At 40.2% G+C, this 27,560-nt stretch overlaps 1 protein-coding gene across 10 annotated transcripts in view; it reads left to right on the forward strand.

Moving 5' to 3' along the window:
* Positions 1–27,157, forward strand: part of NR3C1 (nuclear receptor subfamily 3 group C member 1) — a 127,208-nt gene extending 100,051 nt beyond the window's left edge. For 6 of the 10 annotated variants that reach the window (XM_032404457.1, XM_032404455.1, XM_032404453.1 and 3 more), the window contains 6 exons: positions 4,229–4,345; positions 9,150–9,425; positions 10,386–10,530; positions 13,207–13,337; positions 21,553–21,710; positions 22,293–27,157. In XM_032404457.1, coding sequence (XP_032260348.1) covers positions 4,229–4,345; positions 9,150–9,425; positions 10,386–10,530; positions 13,207–13,337; positions 21,553–21,710; positions 22,293–22,445 — 980 coding nt within the window. In that variant the 3' untranslated portion in view covers positions 22,446–27,157. Of the gene's footprint in view, positions 1–4,228; positions 4,346–9,149; positions 9,426–10,385; positions 10,531–13,206; positions 13,346–21,552; positions 21,711–22,292 lie in introns of those variants that run through there. The other 4 variants (XM_032404460.1, XM_032404458.1, XM_032404459.1 and 1 more) reach the window with 2 other exon arrangements.
* Positions 27,158–27,560: the final 403 nt, after the last annotated feature.

The raw sequence follows: 27,560 nt of genomic DNA on the forward strand, positions 1-27,560 counted from the left end.
GAGAGTGAAGCCTGTTCTTGTCCTCACTTTACCTACTTCAGCACTTCACTAACTCATGAGTTATTTCCATGATATAAATACAGTGACAGCAGTAGTAATATTACAGTAACATTAATAAATTGATTTCTGAAAGTGAAATTCAGAATGAGACCGTGGAACCTTAGAAGAAAGAATGGTTCAAAAACTATTTTAGTTAAAATGGAGGGGAATGAAAAATCCTTTAAAACAGGGCTATAAATTCAAATGCCTACAGGGACCAAGTGTGTGTCATTCTGGCAAAGAGAAGACATTTGGGGCAAGGAAGGCATGCAGTGATGCTGGAGAGAGCAAGCTTACCTAAAAGCATCCAGTGCCTAACTTTAAAAAGTGTAAACAAACAAACAAATGCTAAACATACCTCCCCAGTAAAATACCACTGCAGGCCCCATGCCCTCTGGGCTTAACCCCTGCTTTAGAATTAAATTCTTATACTTGCTTTTAGGTACAAATTTCATAGACTATTAGCCATACCATTTCAAAATGTTTATGTAGTGTTTAAGTCTGATGGCTCGATTACATAATTAGTAGGAAAAGGTTTAACTGTGGACTGTTAAGTAAATCCTATTTGGATTTTCATTTTCTCAACTGACCTTTCCAGCTCTAAAATTCTGTAATCTTTTGATAACCTAACTCATAGCAGTTTTACTTTTCCTTTCTAGACATGATGGAAATGTTTTAAAGCCCAGATACATATTTTGGAGCACTTTCTTAGATAATTACAGAGATGCAGTTCGTAAGGTCTGCATTACACTTGGCACTCCATTTTCAGCCCCTGCTGGAAATAGTAGTTACCCCCGCCCTCAGATTGGCATAATATAAATACCCAAACATTCTACTGTTTTTAAGAAATTTGCACAAGTTTTATTTATTTATTATCTAAATCCTTGATCTGGGTTGAATGGCTATTTTGAGGTTTTTAACTCAGTATTCTGGGAGTCGCTTTTCTGCATACAGAAGAAAACTTTGGGTAGCTTCACTTCTTTCCACGTATGCTAGTTCAGTGATGCCCTCCCCCCCCAACCACGGAGTCCCTTTGACTTACGTCCCCTTTGCACAGAAGTATGTGTAAGCTTTGTTGGTGGGTCCTAATGGCGATGAGCATCCACTACCCTCAGTGTACCATGAATCCAGTACTACGTTTTAGGTTTGTCACACTGCTGAATTAAGGGCTCTGTGAGCTCTTAGAGGCTGTAGTAATCCCATTTGATCATCCAGGAAACTGAGGCTGAGTGTGTAAGTGGCAGCGCTGGGATCCCACTGACCCTCAGAGTAGATGACTAAAGTTTTCTCGTCTGCGAGTTTATATAACCGAGTTAGATACAGAGATGAAAGCAGTCCCAAGGGAGTTATTTACCAGCAAGCATTCACTGAGCGCTCACAATGTGTAGGTGTTTGTAAGAGCCTTCTACATAACTGCCTTCAACCCTTGCAGAAGCCCAGCAAGCTAGGTGCGAATGTTCCAGCTTTGCAGATGGGGAAATAGGGGCTCAGAAAATGTAATAAACATTACTGAGATCACACAGCTGGGAAACAGAGGTGCAGTTCATATCAGGGCCTTTCTGGTGCTCATGAGTGCATGTTCTACCACACCACAGGGTTTTTGAGAGCAGGTTAAGAAAGACGCTCAAGCTCACAGAGTTCACATTTAAGACTTGGATGTTTCAGATAGGGCAAACCAAGTGCACAAACCCCAGAACATGCCCTTTTTCTTGGACCACTGTTTTTTTTAAGCTTAAAAACAACTACTTTACTGTCCCTACTGTGTTAGTTATCTATTGCTGTGTAACAAATGAGGCCAAAAATTAGTGGCTTAAAAGAGCAGGCACTGATTGTGTCCTGCAGTTTCTGAGTCTGGAATTTGGAAGGAGGTGAGTAGCAGGGCAGTCCTGGGCCCCTCACGAATCATATTCAGACTGTAGGCTGGGGATGCCGTCATCCGGCCTGAGGCCGGAGGATCCACGTCCAAACCTGTCATACTGCTTGGCAGGAAGCCTCAGTTCCTTGCTGTGTGGGACTCGGCTAGGGCTGCTCTAGCGGCTGGCTTCCCCCAGAACAAATCATCCACAGGAGAGAGCGGACTGTGGAAGCAGTCATGTCCTTATGACTTAATCTCAGATGTGACATACTGTGACTCCTGCCATATTTTATTGGTCACACAGACCAATTCTGTTATAGTGTGGGAAGGGACTACACAGGAGTGTGAATACAAGGAGGCAGAGACCATTGGGGGCCATCTTGGAGGCTGGCTACCACACCAACCATAAATAGAAACCAGAATCACTTGCCAAAAATAGGTAGTAACCATAAAAATAAATACAACGCAAACAAAACAATGTTAAAAAAAATTCCAGCTGTGTTGAAGTCTTTTCTCCTCACAGCTCCTATTAGGTAGAAGAGGAATTTACAAAGTGGTAGAAGACACGGGAACTCCAAACTAAGATGACTCACTGTCTTATCAGAAGGATTGACCAGGAGTGACTATTAGTGATGCATGTCTTGTAAAATACTGCCCACTAGTTGAAACTCCTCCTTTTATAGATAAGACACAAACACACTTGACCAGCTTCACAGGAATAGCCAGAAAGGACTAATTTTAACTTATTTAAATTATTGATCAGTGTCCCCGATCCAGTAGCTCAGATTCTGTAGGACAGTGATGTTGGGGGATGCTTACAGGGTAGAACTGCTTTATATTTTAACTGCTCCAACTATGGACGCATCCATTGTTCCTACTTTTGCTTTAAAGAGGTTAGGATGGCTGGATTAGTGCTTCCATTTCCTGTCACCCAGAGAAGCCACAAAACATGCATGACACAGAAAGGAATGGAAACAGCTGGTACAGACATTTGGCCTTGGAGGGCAGCTCTGGAATAAAGCTCAACTGTAGGCCACTAGTCACCTCGGTGGCCTACTCCTCACGCAGACTGGAACCTGATACAGTTAACCATGTCCCCAAAATACATGCTTAATAGCATGGTGATTTATCCTAGGGACGTGAACAGAGTATGTTTCCATTCAAGTCTTAGACTGTCTCACGAAGGAAGGATCCTTACGCAGAAATCAGAACGAGGTATATTTAACCTAGTGACTTGATAATGATTTTTCTCTTTTCTCTCAAGGTGGTTTCTTCTTGAGAAGAGAAATGTTCTGTAGTCCTGTGAATACCATCCCCTCTAGTGTGAGGTTCACGGACTCTGAGTTGCCCAGGGCTCGTGTAGCTGCATGGGTCTTGTGCGGGAGGGTCCTTTCAGAGTTTTTGGCAGGCCAGATCCTCAATTTCCTTCAACATTCAATAACCAGATTAAAAGAAAAGTATAAGAATGTGCATTTTGCAGTGGGTAAGGGTACAGAGACTTTTGGTCTTCTCCTGTTAAATTTTTTTGCCAGGTGAAAACTGCACTTCTGCCTCTTAGCACATTCTTAAATCCTAGGTGCCAGAAGATTTCAGACAGCAACAATTGTAAATATTTGGGGTCAGTGGTCAATTCAAATATTCGCAGCAGATCCACATACTAGTTAGTTGGCCAGCGGTGTGCTTTCCCTAACTAGTTGCTGGCAGCCTTCCCCTTCAAGATGAAGTGTGTGGCACCGGTCACTTAGAGCTGAAGGGGAAGCACACTGGATTCTGCAGGTGGTGGCCTAATGCTGAATCAGAGTCATTTTCCATGTGGGACTCAGAGTATTTGGGAAGCAGTTTCCTCTTTGTTTAACCCTCCTTAGCATTAAGTGAGAAGTCATAATGAAGGAGTGCTTACAGACATCTCCGTAGCTTTTAAACTGTGCTTGAAAAAGTTTCTGCTTGTATCTCAAACGAGGTGGCCTTGGAGGGCGGTGCCTGGGAAGAGGCAAGAGGACGGTGGGTGGCCACGTGTTCTGCTTCTCCGGCAGGGAGGTGTTCAGTTTGGGAAAATGTACCAGATGCTACACTGAGCATTGGTGCCCTTTTCTCTATGTATATACTGCAGTGACTTTCATGAACTACAATTATTTGTTGAACAGAGTAAGAGACTTTTTTAAGCTGAGCTCACAGCTCTGTAAAGGCCATGTTAGCAAGTGCGCTGTACCTTTCTTAATCGGTGCCTGTGGTCCTAGGCCGTGTTCAATGCACAAGAGAAACGCAGCAAGTCTCCCCATAAAAATATCCTTTAAAACCTGGGAAATGTTGACAGTGCCTTTGTTTTCCATCTAGGACAGCACAATTATCTTTGTGCTGGAAGAAATGATTGTATCATTGATAAGATTCGAAGGAAAAACTGTCCGGCATGCCGCTATCGAAAATGTCTTCAAGCTGGAATGAACCTGGAAGGTAATATAAATGCCTGAAAGAAATGGTCTCTGCATGCATGTACAAATGCATTATTTTCCTTTTTAAAATAAAAGTAAGCAAAAGTATTAATTTAGTCATTACAGTATATGTGCCTAACATAATTTTATATGACTGCCTTATAAACTAGGAGTTTTTTATGAATGTTTCATATTCTGCTTAAGTTTTTTCACCAGCTCTTACGGTACATACAGCCTTCATTATAGCCAGACTATATACCAAGAAAGTCAACTAGGTAACAGTGACTTTGAAGCAACATTACTCGTAACTTTTTCTCCTCCCTTTCTGCAGCCTCCAAACTCTTCCCTAGAGTTAAAAATGCTTCCCTGTCAGATGTATTTACCTGTCCATTTTCCTCTCATTCACCTTTTACTTGGCTCTATAGCTGGAGAGATGCAGATGGACGATAAATCTGCCCGGGGAAGTAACTCCTCAAGGAGGTACTGGGATGGGTTTGGTTTTGCTTTCCAAGTAAAGAAGAAACCTGAAACTAGTTAGAACTTTTGAGTTTCATATCCCTGTTTCTATAACAAGTTGTATAATTAACATTGATCTCATCATTTAAAAAACTTCGCTATGAAAGAAGTTTGGAATTCTGCTGTAGTTGAGCACACGAGGTCCATGAAGGTAGCGGTGGCTCTGGAGGAACCCACACGCTTCGCACTTGGGATAGTAGCACTTTCCTTCTCCAGAAGCCACCGAGGAGGCAGGCCAGAGGCAGGCACTGAGTCTGTCTGCAGTGAAGGCGTGTACGGTCTGCTGAGGTTGCAGAGTCTGTCCCGGAACGGCATGGCGTGCTGCAGAAGGGGCCAGAGCCCCAGGAGCACAAGGAGGGGCGCCTCATTCTGTCCTGGAAAGCTCCCTGGGCAGAAGCAACATTGAATCTGAAATCTAGAAAAGCTAAGGAGGAGAAGTTAGGAAGAAAGAAGGGAGGGAGGGAGGGAGGGAGGGCGGGCGGGCAGGCAGAGACATCATCAGATTTGTACTTTGGAAAGACTCCTCTTGTCTAGGGAGACCAGCAGAATGACCCTAGAGGTAATCCAGAGAACACATCGTGATGTGGGCGGGAGAAAAGCAAGTGTGTGGTTCTTCCAGCAGAACGGAGACGGGTGCTGGTGCCGTCTAGCACGCACGATTGCACCTGTTGTCAACTATTAAGTAGATTGCTGGGTCTGACTGTGAAGAGTCTCATTCCCCAATTTCACAGACAGATGAAGTGCGCCGTGTTGAAGACAGTCATGACGCACCAGTCACTGAACCCAATGTTTTCTGAGTGTGACTAGGTTGCTTAAACTTGACTGCAAAGTGCCAACACATCAAGCACTGATTTAAAGAAAGTGATAGCAGCCCATCTTCTTGTAGGTGTTACAGAAGCCACAGAGATGAATGGCACATTCATGTAATTCATTTTCAAGGGCCACAGGGATCATTGTTTTGTTCTCTTTATTTCTGCCCTGATTTTACCGAGTTTCTATTTGCTGCTGTCTGACCACTTAAATATATTTTATTTTCTTTATATAAAATCCCTCCTCTCTCTTACAACTCTCTAACAACTACAGTGCCCTCCCTCACTAGAAGACAACCAGGGCAGCTGGAGACATCGCAGTTTCTGTTACCACAATACCATCACTGCCCTTTCCAATCAGATTTACTTTAAATGTAAGCATACAGTTGAGACGGAGCTGCAGTTTCTCAAAACACTATTTTTTAAAAAAAGATACATTGTATGGTTTTATAAGATGTCAACATAAGATATGAGAATAGTGGGGAAACCAGCATTTGTTAAGAGCTACTTGGTGCTAGTCTCTATCCTATTTTCTACTCACAGAGGTTATTTGAGATCCTTACATTATTAAGAACACTTTGGAACAGGGCCAGATTAACCTCTGTCCACTTCTCCATAGTTCTGGTTACTTACTTAAGAATGTATCAGTTACTAGGTAGCATGTACGATACATAACATAATTTTAATTATAAAAAACTGAAAGGCTTTTTAAAAATCTAAATACATGGAGGTTTTCTTGTGTGGTTTTAATGTGAAAGCCTCATTTTTGTCTTTAATTATTCCTGTATATATAAAACCTTTAGTTGGAGTAGGTATGTGTCTGTGCCAGAATTGTTTGGCAGAGCATAATAGAGTGGACCCTTGAACAAATGCAGGTTTGAATTTTGCGGGTCCACTTAAAATGGATTTTTAAAATGTATTTTCTCTTCCTTAGGATTTTCCTAATGACATCTTTTCTCTGGTTCCTTTATTGTAGGAATGCAGTATATAACAAACAGAATGTACAAAATATGTGTAAATCAACTGGTGTATTCTTGGTAAGGCTTCTGGTCAACAGTAGGCCACCAGTGACCTTTTTGGAGAATCAGTTATATGGAGATTTTTGACTGCATGGGGTTTGGCGCCCCTAACTCCCACGTTTTTCAAGGATCAACTGTATTGAAGAACAAGAGAGAGGGGTCAAGTGTTTCATTTTGTTAGTATTTTTTTTTTACCATAATCTTTAGAAACATTCCCTTTCAGGACTGCCCCAAAATAATGCTGCAGAACAAGTCAGCTCTTCTCAGAGCCTGATTCTCTCCATAAATGTACCTTAGGATCAGAAATGGGACATGTTGGTGCTGTTGCCCCCAAACCAAGTAATTCTCCAGATTTATTTTAAGGTGGCCTTTCTCGATGCTGGCAGTTGAATACAGATAAATCCTCAATGTTTTAACTTCATTTGTAATCATTCCAAATTACAGCTTTATTTTTGGCATAAAGAATCACATGGAACTTAAAGGCAGGGAGGTTTTTGACATCAGATTTCATACCTAGTATTTTTAAGCTAAATTTTAAACTAAGTAAGATTTCTTTCTTTATATTACAAAAGGAGGGAAACTATCAGACTCAAGAACACTTCTGTAGAAATCAGATGCTGACGGTCTCTATGCTCCTAGGAGTCAGGAACTTGGTATCAAGTAAAAACCTTAGTCAAGTGCTTAAAAATAGTGGCTGCTGAGATAATTCAGTTAACAACTTCTTAGGTTATATGAAAACATACTAGTATGCATTCTGGCTCTAGTCAGTATTTTTGAGCTTTATTCAAAAGCATTAGTTCTCTCAGGGCTATAGATAAATTGTAAGAAATTAATTCTATACTAAATACAGAAGATTTTTGAAAATCCGCCAGGCTGTCACTGTCCTTCACCCTGTTCTCATGTGGAGTGTAGGCGTTAAGGTGTGGAGAATGGGGGTCTTTAGAGTACCGTCTCAGGGCACTGATTGGGGATGAAGTACTTGCCACGATTTTGAAATGTACCTTTGGTGTTTAAAGTGTTGCCTTATGTTAGGTGTAGTAGCACTTTCTTTTTTTAAAGTTGATCACTCCTCTCTCCAGCTGTACTATCTACATTCAAAATACTCTAAAGCCCTATTCTACCACCAGTGGAGGTGATGATAGCTCTGTAGCACTTAATGGGAGCCACCAACTGTTCTAAGCCTTTTACATATTTTAATTGATTTAATCCACAGCCACCCTCTGAGCGAGGTACCAGTATTACCCTCACTGTACAGAGAGGGAAACTAAGGCCCAGGAAATAACTGGGAGACTCCACCAACTGCGTGACAGAGCCAGGGTTTAAATTCTAACATGCTGGCTTCAGATTTATGGTCATTACTACCACACCATACTGTGTTTTCAGTAGAGCATGGTAAAATAAAAACAGCTCTGTCATGATCCTTTTTCTGTGTTTTGAAATGTTACGTGAGAATTCTTCAATTTCTCCCTATCATATTCAACACAGTACACAATAATGGGACCATTCTGTCATTTTAAGGACAAAGAATCTAACAATTATTAATTTTAAAGGTGATGAATATTTACTTTTGTCTTAGCAAAATGGGTTGTATCCCTGATTAGTGAGGTGGATACATTTCTTCTTTCATATAAATTCTGTTCCTTGCCCCTCCTTGGATCTCTGAGTACTTTCTATTTAAGAGTACCCTGTGTGGCCTTCAGCAGCATATGCAGTTAAAAAGAAACATTCTCATTTGTAACTTCAAGAATATGAATCTGTATTATAATTTGATATAGCTTTACTTTGTACATATGAAAAAGGATGCTTTAGGTTTATGCAATCATCAATATAAATCTCTTACAAAAGGGAAATTTCCCACTAATAATATATGAGGAAATGTAAAGTTTTTTCTTCATCTCCCCAAATGTTTCTAGACTCAAACGCTCTCATGTAAACATAAAAACTGGACATTTCTCCTGTTGGAGTTACTGCTTCTAGCATGGGATCTGCAATGTCATCATAATACTTTCTTGAGACGAAGGGGACCCTGTGTGAAGTTATCAGTAATATAGCTCTCTTCCTTAATACCATAATTTAGGTTAACCCTAAGCCCCAGTATCTAGTCTGCTATTACAAGCTTGGATTCTTTCTTTCAAATGCTAGTGAAAGTACTGCCTTATTGAACCAATGAAAATTTCACCTTTGGAGGGAAAGTGAGACAGAAATTAATTCATGCAAGAATCTCTAGAAGTGCTTTCTGTAGATTGCTTTAGCACAATATGAAAGACACTTAATTTTATATAAAGGATAACCAATGCAGAATTACCTGGCTTCATATACAACTGGGTTCCTCTTGACTCTCTGCCTTCTCTTCTTCCATGTCACTTTATAATTGATAGTTTCAGAAATTAAAATACTTCCTGAAGAAACTCTGCCACCCAGACCTTCCCATTAGAACTCATTTCTTGTGTGTGTATATATATATTTTTTTTAACACCCACAGCTCGAAAAACAAAGAAAAAGATAAAAGGAATTCAGCAGGCCACTCCAGGAACGTCACAAGAAACTTCTGAAAATCCTAACAAAACAATAGTTCCTGCAACATTACCACAGCTCACCCCTACGCTGGTGTCCCTGCTGGAGGTCATTGAGCCTGAGGTGTTATACGCAGGGTATGACAGCTCTGTCCCAGATTCGACTTGGCGGATCATGACCACACTCAACATGTTAGGTGGGCGGCAAGTGATCGCGGCAGTGAAATGGGCCAAGGCGATACCAGGTAAGCCTCGGAAGGGGACTTGGCGAAGGTACAGAGCTGTCTAGTCTTCAGCAGGGGCACTCTGGCTCTGGCCATCCAAGTCCCACGACCTGCCCTGTTTTCTCCTCCTCAGTTCTGGGGCCTGACCAGGGCAGAGGCCAGAAAGCGTGGGAGTTTATAATAAAACTCGTACACTGCTCCCTGCTTTTCAGATTGTTGCTCAGAGCAGAGTGATTTGAGGTTGGACAAGGTCCTGTCAGAACTAGAGTCACAGGACCTACTCAGAATTCCTTTTTCACCCAAATCTAGGGCAAGAACATGTAGAATACTTCTCAGAACTCCATTTGTTTTCCTTCAGTGTATCACTTTTAAGACTCAGGGTAAAATTGGTAAAAATCAGGTATGGTGACACTTTGTCAGGATGTACTACACTCTTAACTAGATAAATGGAATGGAAATCTGAGCTCATCTCATTTTTAAGATCATATGAAATTGAAGTCCCCCTGTTGGAACTTGGTGTGGAACAGCAGAGGTCCACGTCGGTGTCAGCCAGACTTTACGGCTGCAGATTTGACAAGCTTATGTTCACTCCGATAGAGAAGAGACAGAGCAAGAATGAAGTACCCTGACCTCCTGTCATTCCTACTCTTGTCAAGAGGGAAAGAGGTGTAACTATCACGGGACATTTTTAAAACTAAATTCATTGAGTAATGTACCAAGTCAGGACTCAATTTGCTTAAATAGGGAGAAAGTGACAATAAGTTTTATTACATTGGATGCTATTAAAAAGCACTTGTGGGCTTTGATCTGAACGTGTCAGATGACAGAGGAGAACTATGCCCCCTCGGTGCTTCACTTTCTCTGTCAGGGGTCCCCCCAAACAAGGCTAAAGTCCTATCTAGTCTGTGGCAGTTCCCAGAGAGATAATCTTCTCTTTGGCGACTAGAGTGTTTCCTCATACCTTTACTTCTCTTAATTCAGGCTTCAGGAACTTACACCTGGACGACCAAATGACCCTACTGCAATATTCATGGATGTTCCTCATGGCATTTGCCCTGGGCTGGAGATCATATAGACAATCAAGTGGAAGCATGCTATGTTTCGCTCCTGATCTGATTATTAATGAGTAAGTTATTTGTGAGTCATTTTCCCTGTGTTCATAGGGTATTTTTAACCAGCTGATGTCTTCCTGATGGATTGCTATTGTGATCATTCAGGACTGAATCAATTCTGTCAGGTTTCTTGAAATAGAGTTGTTTATCAACGCTTAATGGCAGGCCAAATGGACATGGGGCATTATTATTACTGTCCCAGGACATATTGAAAGGTACGTTTTTTAAGATTTATTTATCCATTTTAGAGAGTGAGTAAGCAGGAGGAGGGAGAGAGAGCTTCTCAAGCAGACTCCCCGCCTAGCCCAGAGCCTAATGAGGGACTTCATCCCAGGACCCTGACATCATGAGAGATCATGACCTGAGCTGATATCAAGAGTCAGACACTTAACCTACCGAGCCACCATGGAGGGTACTTTTTAATATAGTTGGGGTCAACTCTGGGGTCAGTTGATCTCACTTTGAATAGGGACAACTACAGATGAGGACATCTTGGCTGACGGGGAGGCCAAAGGATTCTTATGTCATGGCAAGGATCCTCATGTCATGGCAAGGCCTACTCCATGTTAGGACTTGGGACAGTTTTTTTTAAATGGGAGAGAACCAATCAGATTTTCAGATTTTATACATGAGCTATTCTTGTTTCCACTAGGCCTCTGCTTCCATCTGTGAAGTATTTGAGGCGTCCCTTCCCCGGACCTCATTGCAGTCGTTTCCTGACTAGTTTTCTGCCTCCTGTGTGTCCTCCATCATGTTGACAATTTTTTTCTTACAAAAATACAGTTTGATCCCATTACATACCTCCCTAACACGCAGATGTCCTCGCAGTCTCCACCCTGCCCACCGGGTACATACTCAGCATGGTTTCTGGCTTCCCAGAACCTGGCCTCTTTGTCTCTCTCACAGCATTCCCACTCAGAGGCTCTGTTCCTCAGGCATCTCAACTCAGCACCTTCTAAGACCTCTCTGCTGTATATCCCTAGCTCTTATCACTTTTCTTCTACCTTATATTACAATTTTCTGTGCCTACTAACTTATCTCCTTTAGGAGAATGAAGCCACGGAGTTCTCACCCTCTCACACACATATCCATGGTCAGAGCAGAGTAAGAAATGAAGATTTAATTGTGAGAGCTGGGGTGCTTTTGACCAGAGGTCAGAAGAATCGATGAAACCTTAAATCCCATTATTAGAGTAGTCCCATTGCACCCTATATGAGTCGATCCATTCTGAGTAGTTTGTGTTTAGAACTGGATACTGTATTAAAATTAAGAGTGACAACTTTAATTATGTCCAGAATGGCAAAGAGTATGGAAATTTATATCATTCAACAAACGGGATGTTTGGAGGAAAGAGAAAGGCACAGTGGGGAGTGAGGAGGAGAGCCTACAGAGATACTCTTTTATCTTTTGGGTGAGCTAGGCCCCAAAACAATGTGTAAAAGTTCCAGAAAAGCATCTGTTGGAGCAGTGTTAAATGGATGGGCATGCCTTACCATGTGGTAAGCTCACATTATTTTAAGTGTTTTAATAGAGACTGGATGATACTAGCTCCAGATATTTTTAAAGACATTCTTAGGCATTGTGAAAGAAGCTGCAAGTCCTGGGTTAATTCTAGATTCAGAACACATCTTTATACTGCTACTAGGTCAGTCCAAGGCCACTTATCTGGCAGGATAAATACAAACTACCTAAAGCAGAAATTTCACCTTTCTGCTATCAGGCAAGCTAGCTTCATAAAACCCTAGTCCAGAAATCGTGGCTGAACTGAATCCTGAGTTAAAGTTGGTGTTCTTTCTCTATTGGTGATACCTCTCGGTGATAGATGAGTCCCTACCAAGTGCCAGACACTATTTTAGGAGCTTGCGCTGTAATTGTGAGCACAATAGATGAGGCCCCTGCTAACATTCCAATGGGGAAATGAAATAAATAAACGAAATTATTTTGGAGTGCCATGATACAATAGTGTGACTGGGGGGAGGAAGGGGTGCAGTCTACTTTAGATTTGGGGACCACAGAAGACCTCTGTAGGGAGCCGAGCACCAAACAGTACAGAAGAACGAGTCGTGTGAAAAGTAGGGGCTGGCAGAAGAAACAAGAGCAAAGGGTGGAACTCCCTTACGAGCTTGAGAGAAGTGGATCAAGCAGAAGCTTGTAGGCCAGGAAATGGAGTTGAAATTGTATTCCAGGAGCAAAAAGCAGCCAGTGGAGGCTTGCAAACAGAGGATAACATGATGGAGAATGCATTAGAGGGAACAGCGTGTACTTATCACATTCCTAGTAAGCCTGGTCCGAGTAGCAGGGATCGAGCCAGACAAACTTCCTGGCCGGTATGACTTACACTCTACCAGATAACGACCAGACTCAAATGCTGCCATCAAACCCTGGTTTAAATGAGCAACTGGTAAGAAGTGTTTAGAATGGATTCCTGCGGAAATTAAGTACATAAAACAATCTACGGCATGCACAACAGAAAACTAATTTCTCCAGTGTGAACTTAGATTATTCAGTCCTCTCTTTAGGTCCTGTGGACCCAGGAACAAGTTTCCTTTCTCACAGTTCTCACCTATAGGGAATTAGCATTAATAGCAATAGTTAGAGTTTCCTTTGTAAGTTCATAGTTGTGTAAGATGAAACAAACAAGTGTACTTTGGGGGGTAACTAACTCAAACGCTGGTGTTTGTCTTTCACAGGCAGAGAATGACCCTCCCCTGCATGTATGACCAATGTAAACACATGCTGTATGTTTCCTCCGAGTTACAGAGGCTTCAGGTCTCTTATGAAGAGTATCTCTGTATGAAAACCTTATTGCTTCTCTCTTCAGGTTGGTAGAACACCTCTTGGCTTCTAAAATTCACTTCTAAGTATGTCAGAAGTATGAAATGTAAACGTGTAGAAACTTTAGAGGTGTGTTTGTATATTCCCTGCTAGTCAGATAACTTAGGGTTTTCATAAATGCCGAATTTTACAAAGGCACAGCCAATGATACCAAGATTAGTAAGACAGCTAGGTGCCTCGGGGAAAGAGAGAGGTATGTGAGCTCTGCAGGAGCCTCTGTTCATCCGGAGTGTGTACAGACCTCCTCCTCCCTGTGACCTTCGGTACCAACACTAGGTCGAAAATTAGTGACACGAGGAATAGGACTATGTCTAAGAAATTATGGGAGAAAAACAGGGCGTACGGAAGGCGTACCTGCTGGCTGTTAGAGGACTGGCCGATGCAGTGCTGCTACCGCCCTGGGGGACGGAGGTATTCCATCTAGAAAACAGCAGCAAGCATTTACGGAACAATCTAAAGGGACTGGTATATAAACTTGAGTGAGGCTAGTTGTGGCCAGCAAAGGCATTACTTAGTGAACCTAGAAAGCTTTTGAAAAATACAAAGTCTCTTGTTAGTAAAAAGGTGGCATTTTCAACAACCCATAAAAGGTCTGTGAACAGTTGGTGTTATACACTTACAGGCTATTCCAACAAAAATTACATACCAGGTTAGTGTTTATAAAATACAAAGTTGATGACTGAATACTTCTTTCATATACAAATAAATTTGCAATGTTTCAAAAAGTCTTCTTTCCATGAGTAACTCTGGTTTCAAAGCTGTCAAATAACTTAAAGGGATGGATGTTGCATGTGACTGTTTCAGCTTTTCCAAGGCACACGTATCATTAATGCTTTCATACTACCTTTGTTCTCAGAAAAGATCTGAGCAAGGAAAAGATCATTGCTAGAGACCTTAAGGCTACCTAACACAGCACACTTGTTAAGGATGTGAGCTTGATGTCATTTGAGTTAAACAGTTAAAATTTTGATCATCATATCTAGGTACAGATCAGTGCCAAATACTAAGCAATCTTATTTGTAAAAAAAAAGGTGATTTACGTTTTATACATACCACACTCACAGTACTACATGTACTTTTATCATTGCAGAGGATACAAAAAAGTAAACTGAACTAGTATCACTGGTTCCTTAAAAAAAAAAAAAAGCATAGAATCAAGAAGGAATAAAATACATACCATTAGATATAATCAGATTTCTAGTCTGACAGAATACTAGAATAGGTACCCTAACCTCCCACTAAAATATGCTAGACCACCAGCAGGCAAGAACCCAAAGAGGTTAGCTGTACTCAGAGGGTATATTACGTTTCTAACCTGTCTTTAAACTTATTAAATTTTTAGCCAGAATACAGTTTTTTACATGTATATATATGTACATGTAAATCATGTACATAAATGAACAGGATAAGAGGCATGAGTGAGGGAGGAGGGCTGAAACAGTGCTAAGGAAAAAAATATTGGAAAATGAAGGTGGACTTCTAGCTTCAGCTCTTACAAGTAAACAGCCTGGATGCTGCCATTCCCATCCTCAACAAGAAGAAGCTGAACTGGAAATCAGTAACTTTTCTTGGATCCATCAGATAATTGAGGTCACAAGGCAAATGACCACATCAAAATCTAGAGAAACAGGCAGACAGAAGCACAGCCATGATCAGCTTACTGGGGACAGAAGCATCGGGAGCCGGGAACTGCTGGAACACTCACCGTACTTCTGATGAATTGCTGGAGAGAGAGGAAGAGCTTGAAAATTAAAAACTGTGGGGGTTGTCTCCCCACACTTCCTTACCGTTTACCTGCAGAAGCCACACCAGGTTCTCACCATGAATATCAGAGAAAGAGCCCCCTGTTTTTGCCCTCTGAGGGAAACCGCTGTAAGAGAGCTTTATCTGACCTGAGGGAAAGGGCAGAACGATCATTGCAGCCCCCTCTCCCTTCCTGTCTCCTGTAAGAGGTGGGGGAGGAGGTTCAGAAACGCTCCTGAAGGTCATGACAACACAAATGTCATCATAAAAGGATTAAGACCCACCCCCCACATCCCCAACACCTAACCACCCTGTAGGGCTCCAGGATAGTAACTGGATTACAACTGCCAGAACTGCAGAGCACAGCCATTTAAGGAGTTCTCCAGGAAACCCAAAACAACAAGGGAAACCAATAAAAACAGGGAAACAGGTTTCAGTTTCTGTTAAACACCTCTATGGCCAACATGAAACAGTCCAGCTCCTGGCCAGATTAACATAAAACCTCATACTAAATGCATCATTACCTCCACTCTGATCTATCTATATCCACTTTTCAGGAAAAAAACAAAAAAGATGGTAAGGTATGCAAGCTAAAAAGCAACAAAAAACAGTCTGAAGAGACACACAAGCATCAGACCCAGCTCAGCTATGACACAGATGTTAAAATTATCAGATAGGGAATTTAACATAACCATGATTACTATGTTAAGGGCTCTAATGGAAAAAAACAACATTGAAGAACACATGGGTAATGTAAACAGAGAGGTGGAAACTCTAGGAAGGAAAGAAAAGGAAATGCTAGAGACTAAAAATACTGTAATACAAATGAAGAATGCTCATCAGTAGATCAGACATGGCAGAGTCCCAAACTCAAATGCAAAGAGAAGGATAAAAACAACATGGAATGGAGTATTCAAGAACTGTGGGGGCCATTACACAATGTGTCACATAGAAGTAACGGGGACATAAGAAGTAGAAGAAAGGAATGGAAGAAATATATGAAATAATAATGGCTGAGAATTTTCCAAAATTAATGACAGATGCCAAAACATAGACCCAGGAAGCTCAAAAAACTCCAAAAAAGATAAATACCAAAAAATCTACATCTAGGCGTATTTTACTCAAACTGGAGAAAACCAAAGAAAAAATCTTGAAAGAAGCCAGAGGGGGAAAAAACAGCTTACCCATAGAGGAACAAGGATAAAAATGACATCAGATTCTCATCAGCAACTACACATGCAAGAAGAGAGTCAAGTGAAATATTTAGTGTTAAAAAAATCAATCTACAATTATGTATCCAGTGAAATTATCCTTCAAAAGTTAGGGTGAAATAGAGTCTCAAACAAAAACAGAGAATTAGTCACTAGAAGACCTGCCTTGCGCAAAATGTTTAAGGAAGTTCTTCAGAGGAAATGAAAATGATGCAGTTCAGAAACGTGGATCTACAGAAAGGAGAGCATGAGAGGAGGAAACAATAAAGATGAAAATTCATTTTTCTTCTTATGTGATCTGACCCACAACTGTGGAAAGTAATTTAGCAACAGTGCATGAGATGATCATAACATGCAGATGAAGGAAATGCGTGACAGGAGAGAGGACCCACACGTACTGTTTGTAGGCACCTGCACTACAGATCAAGTAGAGCGGTCTTATTTAAAGGAGCTGTAGATCAGTTGTCTGTGTATATGGGGATCTCTAGGGCAAGCACTGAAAACAGCTTTAGAAGTAAGTAATAATAGACTGAGAGGAGAGAATCTAGGATCATACGAAATGCTCAGCAAAAACCACGGAAGGTAGAAAAGAGGCAAGGATTACAAAAGAAAGAACCAGTGCAATGAGTAGAAAACAGTGACAAACATGATAGCTCTTAACCCAAATATATCGATTACCTGACATGTGAATAGTCTAAATGTACCAGTCCATTTTTTTTTTTAATGAAGGTGAAAAGAAAGTTTGCCACCAGAGATCCTCAGTAAAGTAAGATTAAAGGGTATACTTAGGCTAAGGGAAAGGAGTCCCATCTCCAAAAAGGAAAAAAGAACAGACCATGGTAAATCTGTAGATACGTTTAAACTAATATTTATTGTATAAAATAACAGTAGTGTTTTGAAGGGTCTAAAAAACAGAATTGAAATACACAATAATTACACATAAGCAAGAAGACTAGGTTGATAAGAATGAGTGTTTAAATTTCAGGGGCACCTGGGTGGCTCGGTCGGTTAAGCGTCTGCCTTTGGCTCAGGTCATGATCTCAGGGCCCTGAGATCAAGTCCCACATTGGGCTCCTTGCTCAGCAGGGAGTCTGCTTCTCCCTCTGCCTGCAGTTCCCCCTGCTTGTGCTCTCTCTCTCTCTCAAATAAAATCTTTTTTAAAAAAAATTTCAGTAATGATGGCTAAAGATAGGAGAAGTATACAAAGTACCGAACCACCAAGTTGGGGGATGGGGGTGGCAGCTGAGGCAAACGTGGTAAGGAAAAGCAATCCAAACGAAATGAGGGGGGAGAGCATAAACAAATGCATGGTAAGGGAAAATAACAAATGGTGTATAAATAAATTTATCAGCAATTTCATTAAATAGGAGATAAAAGCTCCAAGGTAAAAAAAGACCCACAAAAAAATCCAAGACTGTATTTAAAAAAACCCAAAAAAACCCAACTTTATGCTATTGACATGAGAATATGTAAATAAAGCTACTGAATGACTGAAGTAAAAGGCCATACAGTAACCCAGTGATGGTAAACTTGCACTATAGGGTGTCAGATGGTAAATGTTTTCAGTTTTGTATACACACTATCACAGCTGCTCAACTCTGCTGCCTATAGAATGAACACAGTCAACAAGAGAAAGAACAAGCATGGTTATGTTCCAATAAAACTTTATTTACAAACACAGGCTCCTGGTGGGACTAGGCCACAGGTCATGGTTTGCTGACCACTGTTTTAAACCAAAAGAAAGCTATGGCAGCTACATTTATTATCAGCACAGACTTTAAAGTAGGGAAAAAAAAACAAAAAACAAAAAACAGCTCTTTATTTAAAGATACTCCTTACATAAAGCATTCTACTACCAGGAAAGTAATTCTAAGTATATGGCTTAACCACATGAAGCAAAAAATTCATGGAGCTACAAGGATAATTAGGGGTAATTTGGGATAGATGAAATTCTTTTAAATGTAAGCACTGCATAGGACTTCTCCCATCATTATTTTTAGAAATCGGGTAACATGCAAGAAAAAAAATTACAGATAAACTATCAGTGAAAATATTAAATTTTAATATTTAAGATATTAACAATAATTAGGCTATCTGTAATATATTAACCCATTTTTAACATGGTAGGCTCTTACCACTTCTGATTAAGTAGCCTTCGTTTTCACAGTAATACTGACATCTTACAAGTGCCAAGTATTGTTTCATAGAATCAGAATGTTTTCCTTGTTCTAGCTCTAGTCTAAATCCAGGGAGAGTGATACACTGCATTAACAAAATAAAAGGTAAAAATCATCTCGACAGGTGCAGAAAAAGCATCTAACAAAATTCGGCATCTATTTATGATAAAAACTTTCAACAAAATGAGTACAGAGGGAACATAACCTATGCATAATAAAGGCCATATATGACAACCCACAGCTAACATCATACTCAATGGTGAAAAGCTGAAAGCTTTCCCTCTAAGATCAGGAATTAAGACAAGGATATCCCCTGTCATCACTTTTATTCAACACAGTATTAAGGTTCTAGCCAGAGCAATTAGACAAGAAATAAAAGGCATTCAAATCTAAAAGGACTAAATAAAACTCTCTTGGCAGATGACATGATATTACAATCTTAAAGACTCCACAAAAAGACTGTTAGAACAAATAGATTTACTAACCATGCAGGATACAAAATCAATATGCAAAAATCTGTTGCAGTTCTATACACTAATAATGAACTAGCAGAAAGAGAAATTAAGAATGTAACTCCATTTACATTTGCATCAAAAATAATAAAGTATCTAGGAATAAAATGTATCCAAGGAGGTGAAAGACCTGTACACTGAAAACTCTTAAGACACTGATGAGAGAAATTGAAGATGACAGAAATAAATGGAAAGATATTCCACATTCATGGATTGGAAGAATACTGTCAAAATGTCCACATTTCCAAATGCAATCCCTCTTAAAATTCCAATGGCATTTTTCACAGAACAAATAATCCTAAATTCTGTATGGAACTATAAATAAGACCCAGAATAGCCAAAGAAACCTAGAGAATGAAGAACAAAGCTAGAGGCATCACACTCCCTGGCTTCAAACTATATTACAAAGCTGTAGTCATAAAAACAATACAGCGCCAGCATAAAAAGAGACAAGAGGCACAGAGTTCAGTGGAGAGATTAGAGAGCACAGACATAAACCCAGACATAGATGGTCAATTAATTTACAACAAAGTAGCCAAGAGTGTCCAATGGGGAAAGAACAGTTTCTTCAATAAATGATGCTGGGAAAAATGGACAGCCATATGCAAAAGACTGAAAGTGGATGATTATCTTACACCATACACAAAAATTAACCCAAAAATGAATCAAAGGCTTGAACGTAAGACCTGAAACTATAAAACTCCTAGAAGAAAACAGAGGCAGTAAGCTCCTTAACATCAGTCTTGGCAATGACTTTCTGAATCCAGCACCAAAAGCAAAGGCCAAAAAAGTAAAAATAAAAATCTGGCACCACATCTAACTATAAAGCTTCTGCACAGCAAAGAAAACGATCAACAAAATGAAAAGGCAACCTACAGAATGGGAGAAAATACTTGCAAATCCTGACTGGCCAACAGGCACGTGAAAAGGTGCTCATCATTACTAGTGATTAACAGGGAAATGCAAATCAAAGCCATATCTCATCTCACATCTATTAGAATGTCTGTTATCAAAAAGACAAGAAATAAGGGTTGGCAGAGGTATGGAGAAGAGGGAACTCTGCACACTTCTGGTGGGAATGCAAAGTGGTGCAGCCACTGTGGAAAACAGTATGGATGTTCCTCAAGAAGTTAAAAATAGGACTACTGCATGACCCGGTAATTCCACTTCTGGGCATTTGTCCACACAAAATGAAAACACTAACTTGAAAAACATATGTAGCCTCATATTCATGGCAATAACTATTTACAATAACCAAGACACAAACAACTGAAGTGTTCATCTATGGATGAACGGATAAAGAAAGATGGGATATATATGGTATATACAGTATACATATATTCGATGGAATATTATTCCACCATCGAAAAGAGTGCCATCTTGCTACTCGCAACAACATGGATGGACCTTGAGGCCATTAGGCTAAGTGAAGGAAGCCAGTCAGAGGAAGACAAGTACAAATAAGTATAGAATCTCACTTATATGTGGACTCTAAAAACAAACAAGGAGATAGGCTCGTTTGTACAGAGAACAGACTGGTGGTCTCCAGAGGAGGGCAGATTGAAGGGTGGGAGAAAGGGGGGGAAGGGGGTTACAAAGGACAAACTTCCAGGCATAAAATAAGTAAGTCGTGGCTGTCACATGCAGCATGGTGATTATCGTTATTAGTACTATATATTATATATGTGAAAGTTGCTGAGTAAATTTTAAACGTTTTCATCGCAAGAAAAAATATGTTTAATATATGGTGATGGATGTTAAGTATAGATGTATTGTGAACATTTTGCAATATATACAAATATTAAAAAAAAAAACCCTCAATGAGAAAGAGTAGGAGACACAGCTCAGGCAGGTTATTCTCAAATCCACAGGGCAAGTAAGAATTAAAACTTCTTGTTCCTAAAGCCAGTGCTTTTCCTGAATTCCAGCATTTTCTAAGAGGTCAGCAAGAGGAAGTGAAGTTTGGGAAGCAACATGCTTGCCTCCCTAGAAAGTGCCTGATTTTGGCTCTGACAAATCCTGAAAACCAGTAATCTGCCTAACTTTGTATTAGCCTTTAGTTTTGCTTACATTTTGACCAAATCCTTTTTTCCCTAACCATTTAACACAGAACCAGAGTTCCTAGGAACACACTTTGAGAAATTTGGCCGTGTACAAAAGTCAGTCTTTGCAGGATTCACGGACAACATGATTAACCTTCTGTTCACAGTCCTTCTCCCTGGTACCAGTTTTTGAAGAGTAATATAAAACGACTGACTTGATACCAGTTTTACAACCTAGAATCCATAAGGTATTTTCTAAGTACACAAGGGAAGGCAGATACATGCTCCCCAGCAAGGCATGACTCCAGGTTAAATCCTCCAATTTTCTATTATCCCCTAATCTCTCTTGCCTGTACTTTCCTGAGCCCATGAAATGCTTGTGTTTTCATAGAATGTATTCAAAGTGTATATATAGTATATGTCAGGAAGCGTGCTATTAATAACAAATGCCCTACGGGCACATAGGCAGAGTTACCATGAGAAAATTCTTTTCTTGACAACATCTTAACCTTTTAGTTCCTAAGGAAGGTTTGAAGAGCCAAGAGCTATTTGATGAAATTCGAATGACCTACATCAAAGAGCTAGGAAAAGCCATTGTGAAGAGGGAAGGGAACTCCAGCCAGAACTGGCAGCGCTTTTACCAACTGACAAAACTCTTGGACTCCATGCATGATGTAAGTGTCAGACCTAAGACCTGATATCCGGAATATTGTCTGGGACATTGGGTTAATTATAATTACATATAATCTGATTAATTGATTATATATAATGATACCTCAATAGTTTCGGTTTTGTTTTGGTTTTTTTCCTGTTGGCGGATTTTGGTGATGGTTGGAGCTCATGTTGTCAAGCTCAGTTTGGCACACATTTCTCCTAAGGCCAGTTATGAAATATTATTTCATCTAGTCACGTGCATAGAACATCCTGATGCCACTACAGAATTTAATAGCACTGTTTAACTAAAAAACATCAATATCCTGTTTTTATATGACTAATCAATTAAATTAGCATATGTCCTTCACATATTATTGTACTAGAGTTCACCATGTAATTCTGTATACAATTCTAAAGAATCCAAAATGTGCCTGGTAACCTGAATGCCCACTTTATTTAACTGAACTTCTTTATCTGGTGGAGTCCAGCAAAGATTGGTATATTCTAGGTCAGATGTATTTTCTAAATTAGAGGCCAAAAAGCACAAGATATTCCTACCAGTAAGTTTTTAAGAATAATCGTTTGTATATTTTCTCTTGCAGGTGGTTGAAAATCTCCTTAACTTTTGCTTCCAAACATTTTTGGATAAGACCATGAGTATTGAATTCCCAGAGATGTTGGCTGAAATCATCACCAATCAGATACCAAAATATTCAAGTGGAAATATCAAAAAACTTCTGTTTCATCAAAAGTGACTGCCTTAACAAGAAAGGTTGCCTTAAAGAAAGTTGAATTTATAGCTTTTATTGTACAAACTATCAATTTGTCCTGTAGCAGTTTTGCTGTTTTATTTTTTCCTGTTTTTGTCTGGTCTTTGTTTTCGTTTTGTTTTACATACGCACTACATGTGGTTTATAGAGGGCCAAGACTTGGCAACAGAAGCAGGTGAGCCATCGCTTCTCAGTGGTGGGAAGAGTAGAGAGTGATAGTAGGTGGACCCCAGAAATGAGCCGCAGTCATGGGGGGTGATCTCCACTGTCAGGGAAGGATGGCACCTAAACCCCCAGTGCCCGAAGTCTGCGTGACAAACTTTCTGCTCATACTTTTCACAGCTGGCTGGACAAAGTTTTCTAGAATTTTTGTTGGTGTATTTTCCCCTGTATAGTTAGGATAGTATTTTTTGATTTATGCATGGAAACCTGAAAAAAAGTTTACAAGTGTATATCAGAAAAGGGAAGTTGTGCCTTTTATAGCTATTACTGTCTGATTTTAACAATTTCCTTTATATTCAGCGAACTATGCTTGCTCATTTTTTCTTACATAATTTTTGTATCCAAGTTATTGTACAGCTGTTTAAGATGGGCAGCTAGTTCATAGCTTTCCTAAACAAACTCTAAACATTAATCTGTGTGAAAATGGGTTGGTGCTTCTAACCTGATGGCCCTTAGCTGTCAGAAGACCACAAAAATTGACTCATATCTCCAGTATTCTCGTCAAAAAAGCTCATATTTTGTATATATCTGCTTCAGTGGAGAATTCTCTAGGTTGTGCAAATTAACTGTCCTAACTGGTGTAGAGCACCTAGTCCAGTGACCTGCTCGGTAAACTGTGGATGATGGTTGCAAACGACTAATTTAAAAACAAAAAAAACCACCACCAACAACAAAAAAAACTACCAAGAGGCCCTGTTTGCACTTAATGCCCTATCTCTGCTATGGCTAGATGGCAAGAAAGTTGGTCAACGGTCGTTCAGGACCTTTTGTTGTAGTTTGTGTAAGTTCTTGAAAAAGTCAGGATTCCAGATAACCAGCTGAGACACAGCTGAGAGATATGAATCAGACCAAGTATTTCCTCTCACTCAACTTGACCCCCCAAATAAATTTCCAATATGGCAAAGGTAGCCAGACACCCATTTTCACATTCCCATCCATCACCAATTGGTCTCTCTTTCCTGGCGGTGCAGGAAAGCTCAGCTACTGATTTTTGTGATTTCGAACTGTCAGACTTCCATGTTTGTAAGACTACACATGCCTCACATCCCTCTGTGTGCCATAGAGTTTAACAAAAGTCTTGTGAACTTCTCCTCACTGTTGAGAATGATTTTAAACAAAATAGAAGCTGTAGTAGCCCTTTCTGTGTGCACCTTACCAACTTTCTGTAAACTCAAAACTTATATTTACTAAGCCACAAGAAATCTGATTTCTATTCAAGGTGGCCAAATTATTTGTGTAATAGAAAACTGAAAATCTAATATTAAAAAATATGAAACTTCTAATATATTTTTATATTTAGTTATAGTTTCAGATATATATCATATTGGTATTCACTAATCTGGGAAGGGAAGGGCTACTGCAGCTTTACATGCAATTTATTAAAATGATTGTAAAATAGCTTGTATAGTGTAAAATAAGAATGATTTTTAGATGAGATTGTTTTATCACGACATGTTATATATTTTTTGTAGGGGTCAAAGAAATGTTGATGGAGAACCCATATGATTTATAGTGCGTGCAAGCATTCATACAGGCAGCAGTGGTCTCAGAAACGCAACAGGTTTGCTCTAGGGGAAGAGGGACACGGAGACCGGCCCCCGTATGCTGTGAAGGCTGCCGAGGCTCCGTCCCATTCAGGTCACAGAGCGAGTCATCCTCTGCCTCCCACAGTAGGTGACCGCCCTCCTTATTCCCACAGTTAGTCTGTCCGCCCAGGTATGTGGGCGGAGTCTCCCCTGGCTCAAGTGTACAGTTTGGGGGGGGGCGGGGACAGAGAGGTCGTGCCTGCCGGCCCACCCCCTCCCAGCACTCCCTGACAGCAGGGCTACTTTCCCACAGAGCACAGAGCCCCTCCAGCAGTGTGGTCAACACGGGGGCTTCAGGACTTTGGCAATAAGACGCGTAGAGGTACCAGCAGTCTGTAAATAGTGCAGAATCCCATAGGTTGCCAAATAATACACTAATTTCTTTCTATCCTACTAGAGTTCATTTCCAAACAAAATGAGTACATGTTTGTTTTCTTTGAATGCTTTTTTGAATGTTATTTGTTATTTTTCAGTATTTGGAGAAATTATTTAATAAAAAATGTAATCATTTGCTTTTTGAATGCTCTCTAAAAGGGAATGTTCCTTTTGTAATGGTTTAAATTGATCTCAAAGTATTTTAAGATGGTCTGTAACCCAGCTGGATATGAAATTTTTGGTGCCTAAGAAATACTGCTTGAATATTATTATCAATGACAGTGTTAAGTCTCAAAAAGAGCTTCTGGAAGGTAAATTATTGTTCATTATGAAAGGTTATATGGTTAAAACCACAAAGCACATCACATGTTACTCTTATTTTAGTTCCAACTTTGGTTCTCAAAAAAATAGAGTTCAGTGAAAAAAGAGACACGTGCACTTGGTCAAAAGAAAATCAACTGACATTTGTGAAACTAGGAGGCTGTATCCTACATGGAAAAGAAGTTGTGCCCTTGTGAAATAAGTGGGAAGGAAGAAGGTTATCTTAGCTACGTTTGAGTAGAGTTACGATTTAAGTGAGAAAAGATCCGGTGCTATTGGAAAGCAGCTTCATTTTCTACGTAGGTGGTGTCTTGTCATCCCAAACTAAGTTTGTAGCAACTTGAGGGAGAGTTGGCAACATGCCGAGGTGACTTACCGCAAATCCTGAAAAGTATTTTTAATTACTAGTGGAAAAATGTGTCCTTCTCGGTGTTTTTAGGCCTTGCTGGGGACACTGTCCAAGTGCTTGTCTAAAACTCTGGCAGGGGAACCTGAAAGGGCATCTACCTTCTGGAGAGAGGAAAAAGAAAAGGACACCCCAAAAGGAAAGCTAACATGACTCGTGTCTGAAGAGCTTGATAGTTAGCATCAGGTGAGCTCTGGGTGTGCGTGCAAAGGAAAACTGACCTCGCTTCAGAACTTGGGGGGGGGGGGGGCAGGGGCAGTTTTTTACCTAAACCACCTCTTCTCCATCAGTCTTAGCTTAGTTTTGTGTTTAATACCCTAAAGCGACATCACTGTGGAATGAACAGTAAGATTAGACTCTGGTCTGTCAAAACTCAAGAACCCTGGCAGCCCTCAGTGAGATTTCAGTGTTGGCCGGTCACCCTCAAGACTGTAGCTGTAAATGAATGTGTTTTCACGTGCCTGGTTTGAGAGTTGGATGGGAGAAGAGGAATGTAAGGACACTTTAACCACTTTGAATGGAAGTTGCATCATTTTCCAGACTGTGATCAGTCAGCCTGGTCCACCAGGGATTAGTGACCAGGTTTTCAGGAAAGGATTGTCTTCTCTCTAGAAAATGCCTAAAAGAAGGATTTTATTTTCTGATGAAAGGCTGTATGAAAATACCCTCCTCAAATAACTTGCTTAACTACATATAGATTCAAGTGTGTCAATATTCTATTTTGTATATTAAACAAATGCTATATAATGGGGACAAATCTATATTATACTGTGTATGGCATTATTAAGAAGCTTTTTCATTATTTTTTATCACAGTAATTTTAAAAATGTGTAAAAATTAAAACCAGTGACTCCTGTTTAAAAATAAAAGTTGTAGTTTTTTATTCATGCTGAATAATAATCTGTAGTAAAAAAAAAAAAAAAAATGTCTTTTTACCTACACAGTGAAATGTCAGACTGTAAAATCTTGTGTGGAAATGTTTAACTTTTATTTTTCATTTAAATTTGCTGTTCTGGTATTACCAAACCACACATTTGTATTGAATTGGCAGTAAATGTTAGTTAGCCATTTACAGCAATGCCAAATATGGAGAAACATCATAATAAAAAAATCTGCTTTTTCATTATGTGACTCCAACATGCTTTTGTAGAACTCATGCAGTTCCAATTTTCCTTTTTTTTCTCCTTCTACTGAAGGCAGAGTTATCACTTCAGGCAACTTTTTTAAGACACTGAAGTGGACACTGACACGTCAATGTGGCGATGTTTGCAGGCTAATGGGGCAGAAATTCCAAGTGAGCTTCACCCTGGTGCCAGAGACACAGACCATCCCGTCCACACCTCGAATGGTCCTACGCCAATTCCTGCAAAGGGTACGAAGGGAAGGAAGAACCCACGCCCAAGGGTTCTCCCACTCGATCAGTCTTTATCATGAAAAGTGACATTTTATGTAAACATGTTATCTAGCCAAAATTCTTGCCTTAATTTAAAATCAATTCTTTCTCCCAGAGAAAAACATATTTAGTACATACGGCAGCACAGAGGCACAGTATAAACCATAAATTCAGAAGGGGCTCACCTGGTAAACCAGCTCTTCTATACAACCTCTTGAGTATTTCCCCAAAGTACCTTGTGTGAGGTCAGATCCATGGACTGGATGATGTCACAGACAAACTTTCCTATAAATACTCTTTTCTCCACCACTGACTTCCTTTACCAAGAAAAAAGGCATTATGATTTAAAACCCAAGTTTGCCTTAGCCATCCTAAGTATACCAAGCATTTGCTACGTACCCGCTTTGCTAGGTGATAAATACTGCAGAAAGAGTACAAGAGAGAAAAATACCATCCCTGTAGCCTCAGTCAGTCAGAACACATGATCGGAGCAGTGTGTCTAGCAAACCGTTCCCCAGCGCTCACTGCTGCAGAGGCCCAGGTCCAGCAGCAGCGTGCGCGCACAGCACTGCCTCAGTGTCCCCGGCAAGTAGCAGAGCTGGAGAACACCTTCACGCACATCACAACAGCGAGTCCTCACCCGGTGCATGCATGAAAGGAGAAAAATTCGGAGGAAGATACTAACTCCATTTATAAAAAAGGCAACAGACTCAGAGTTTAAGCAACTGGTTCAGAGCAGCTAACGCCTGTTTTATTGAGGTCTGAGCGGAAAGTCTCTGTAATGAGGCCATTTATCC

The sequence above is a fragment of the Phoca vitulina genome, unplaced genomic scaffold (assembly GCF_004348235.1).
Source record: "Phoca vitulina isolate PV1807 unplaced genomic scaffold, GSC_HSeal_1.0 scaffold6, whole genome shotgun sequence".
Classification (NCBI taxonomy): domain Eukaryota; kingdom Metazoa; phylum Chordata; class Mammalia; order Carnivora; family Phocidae; genus Phoca; species Phoca vitulina.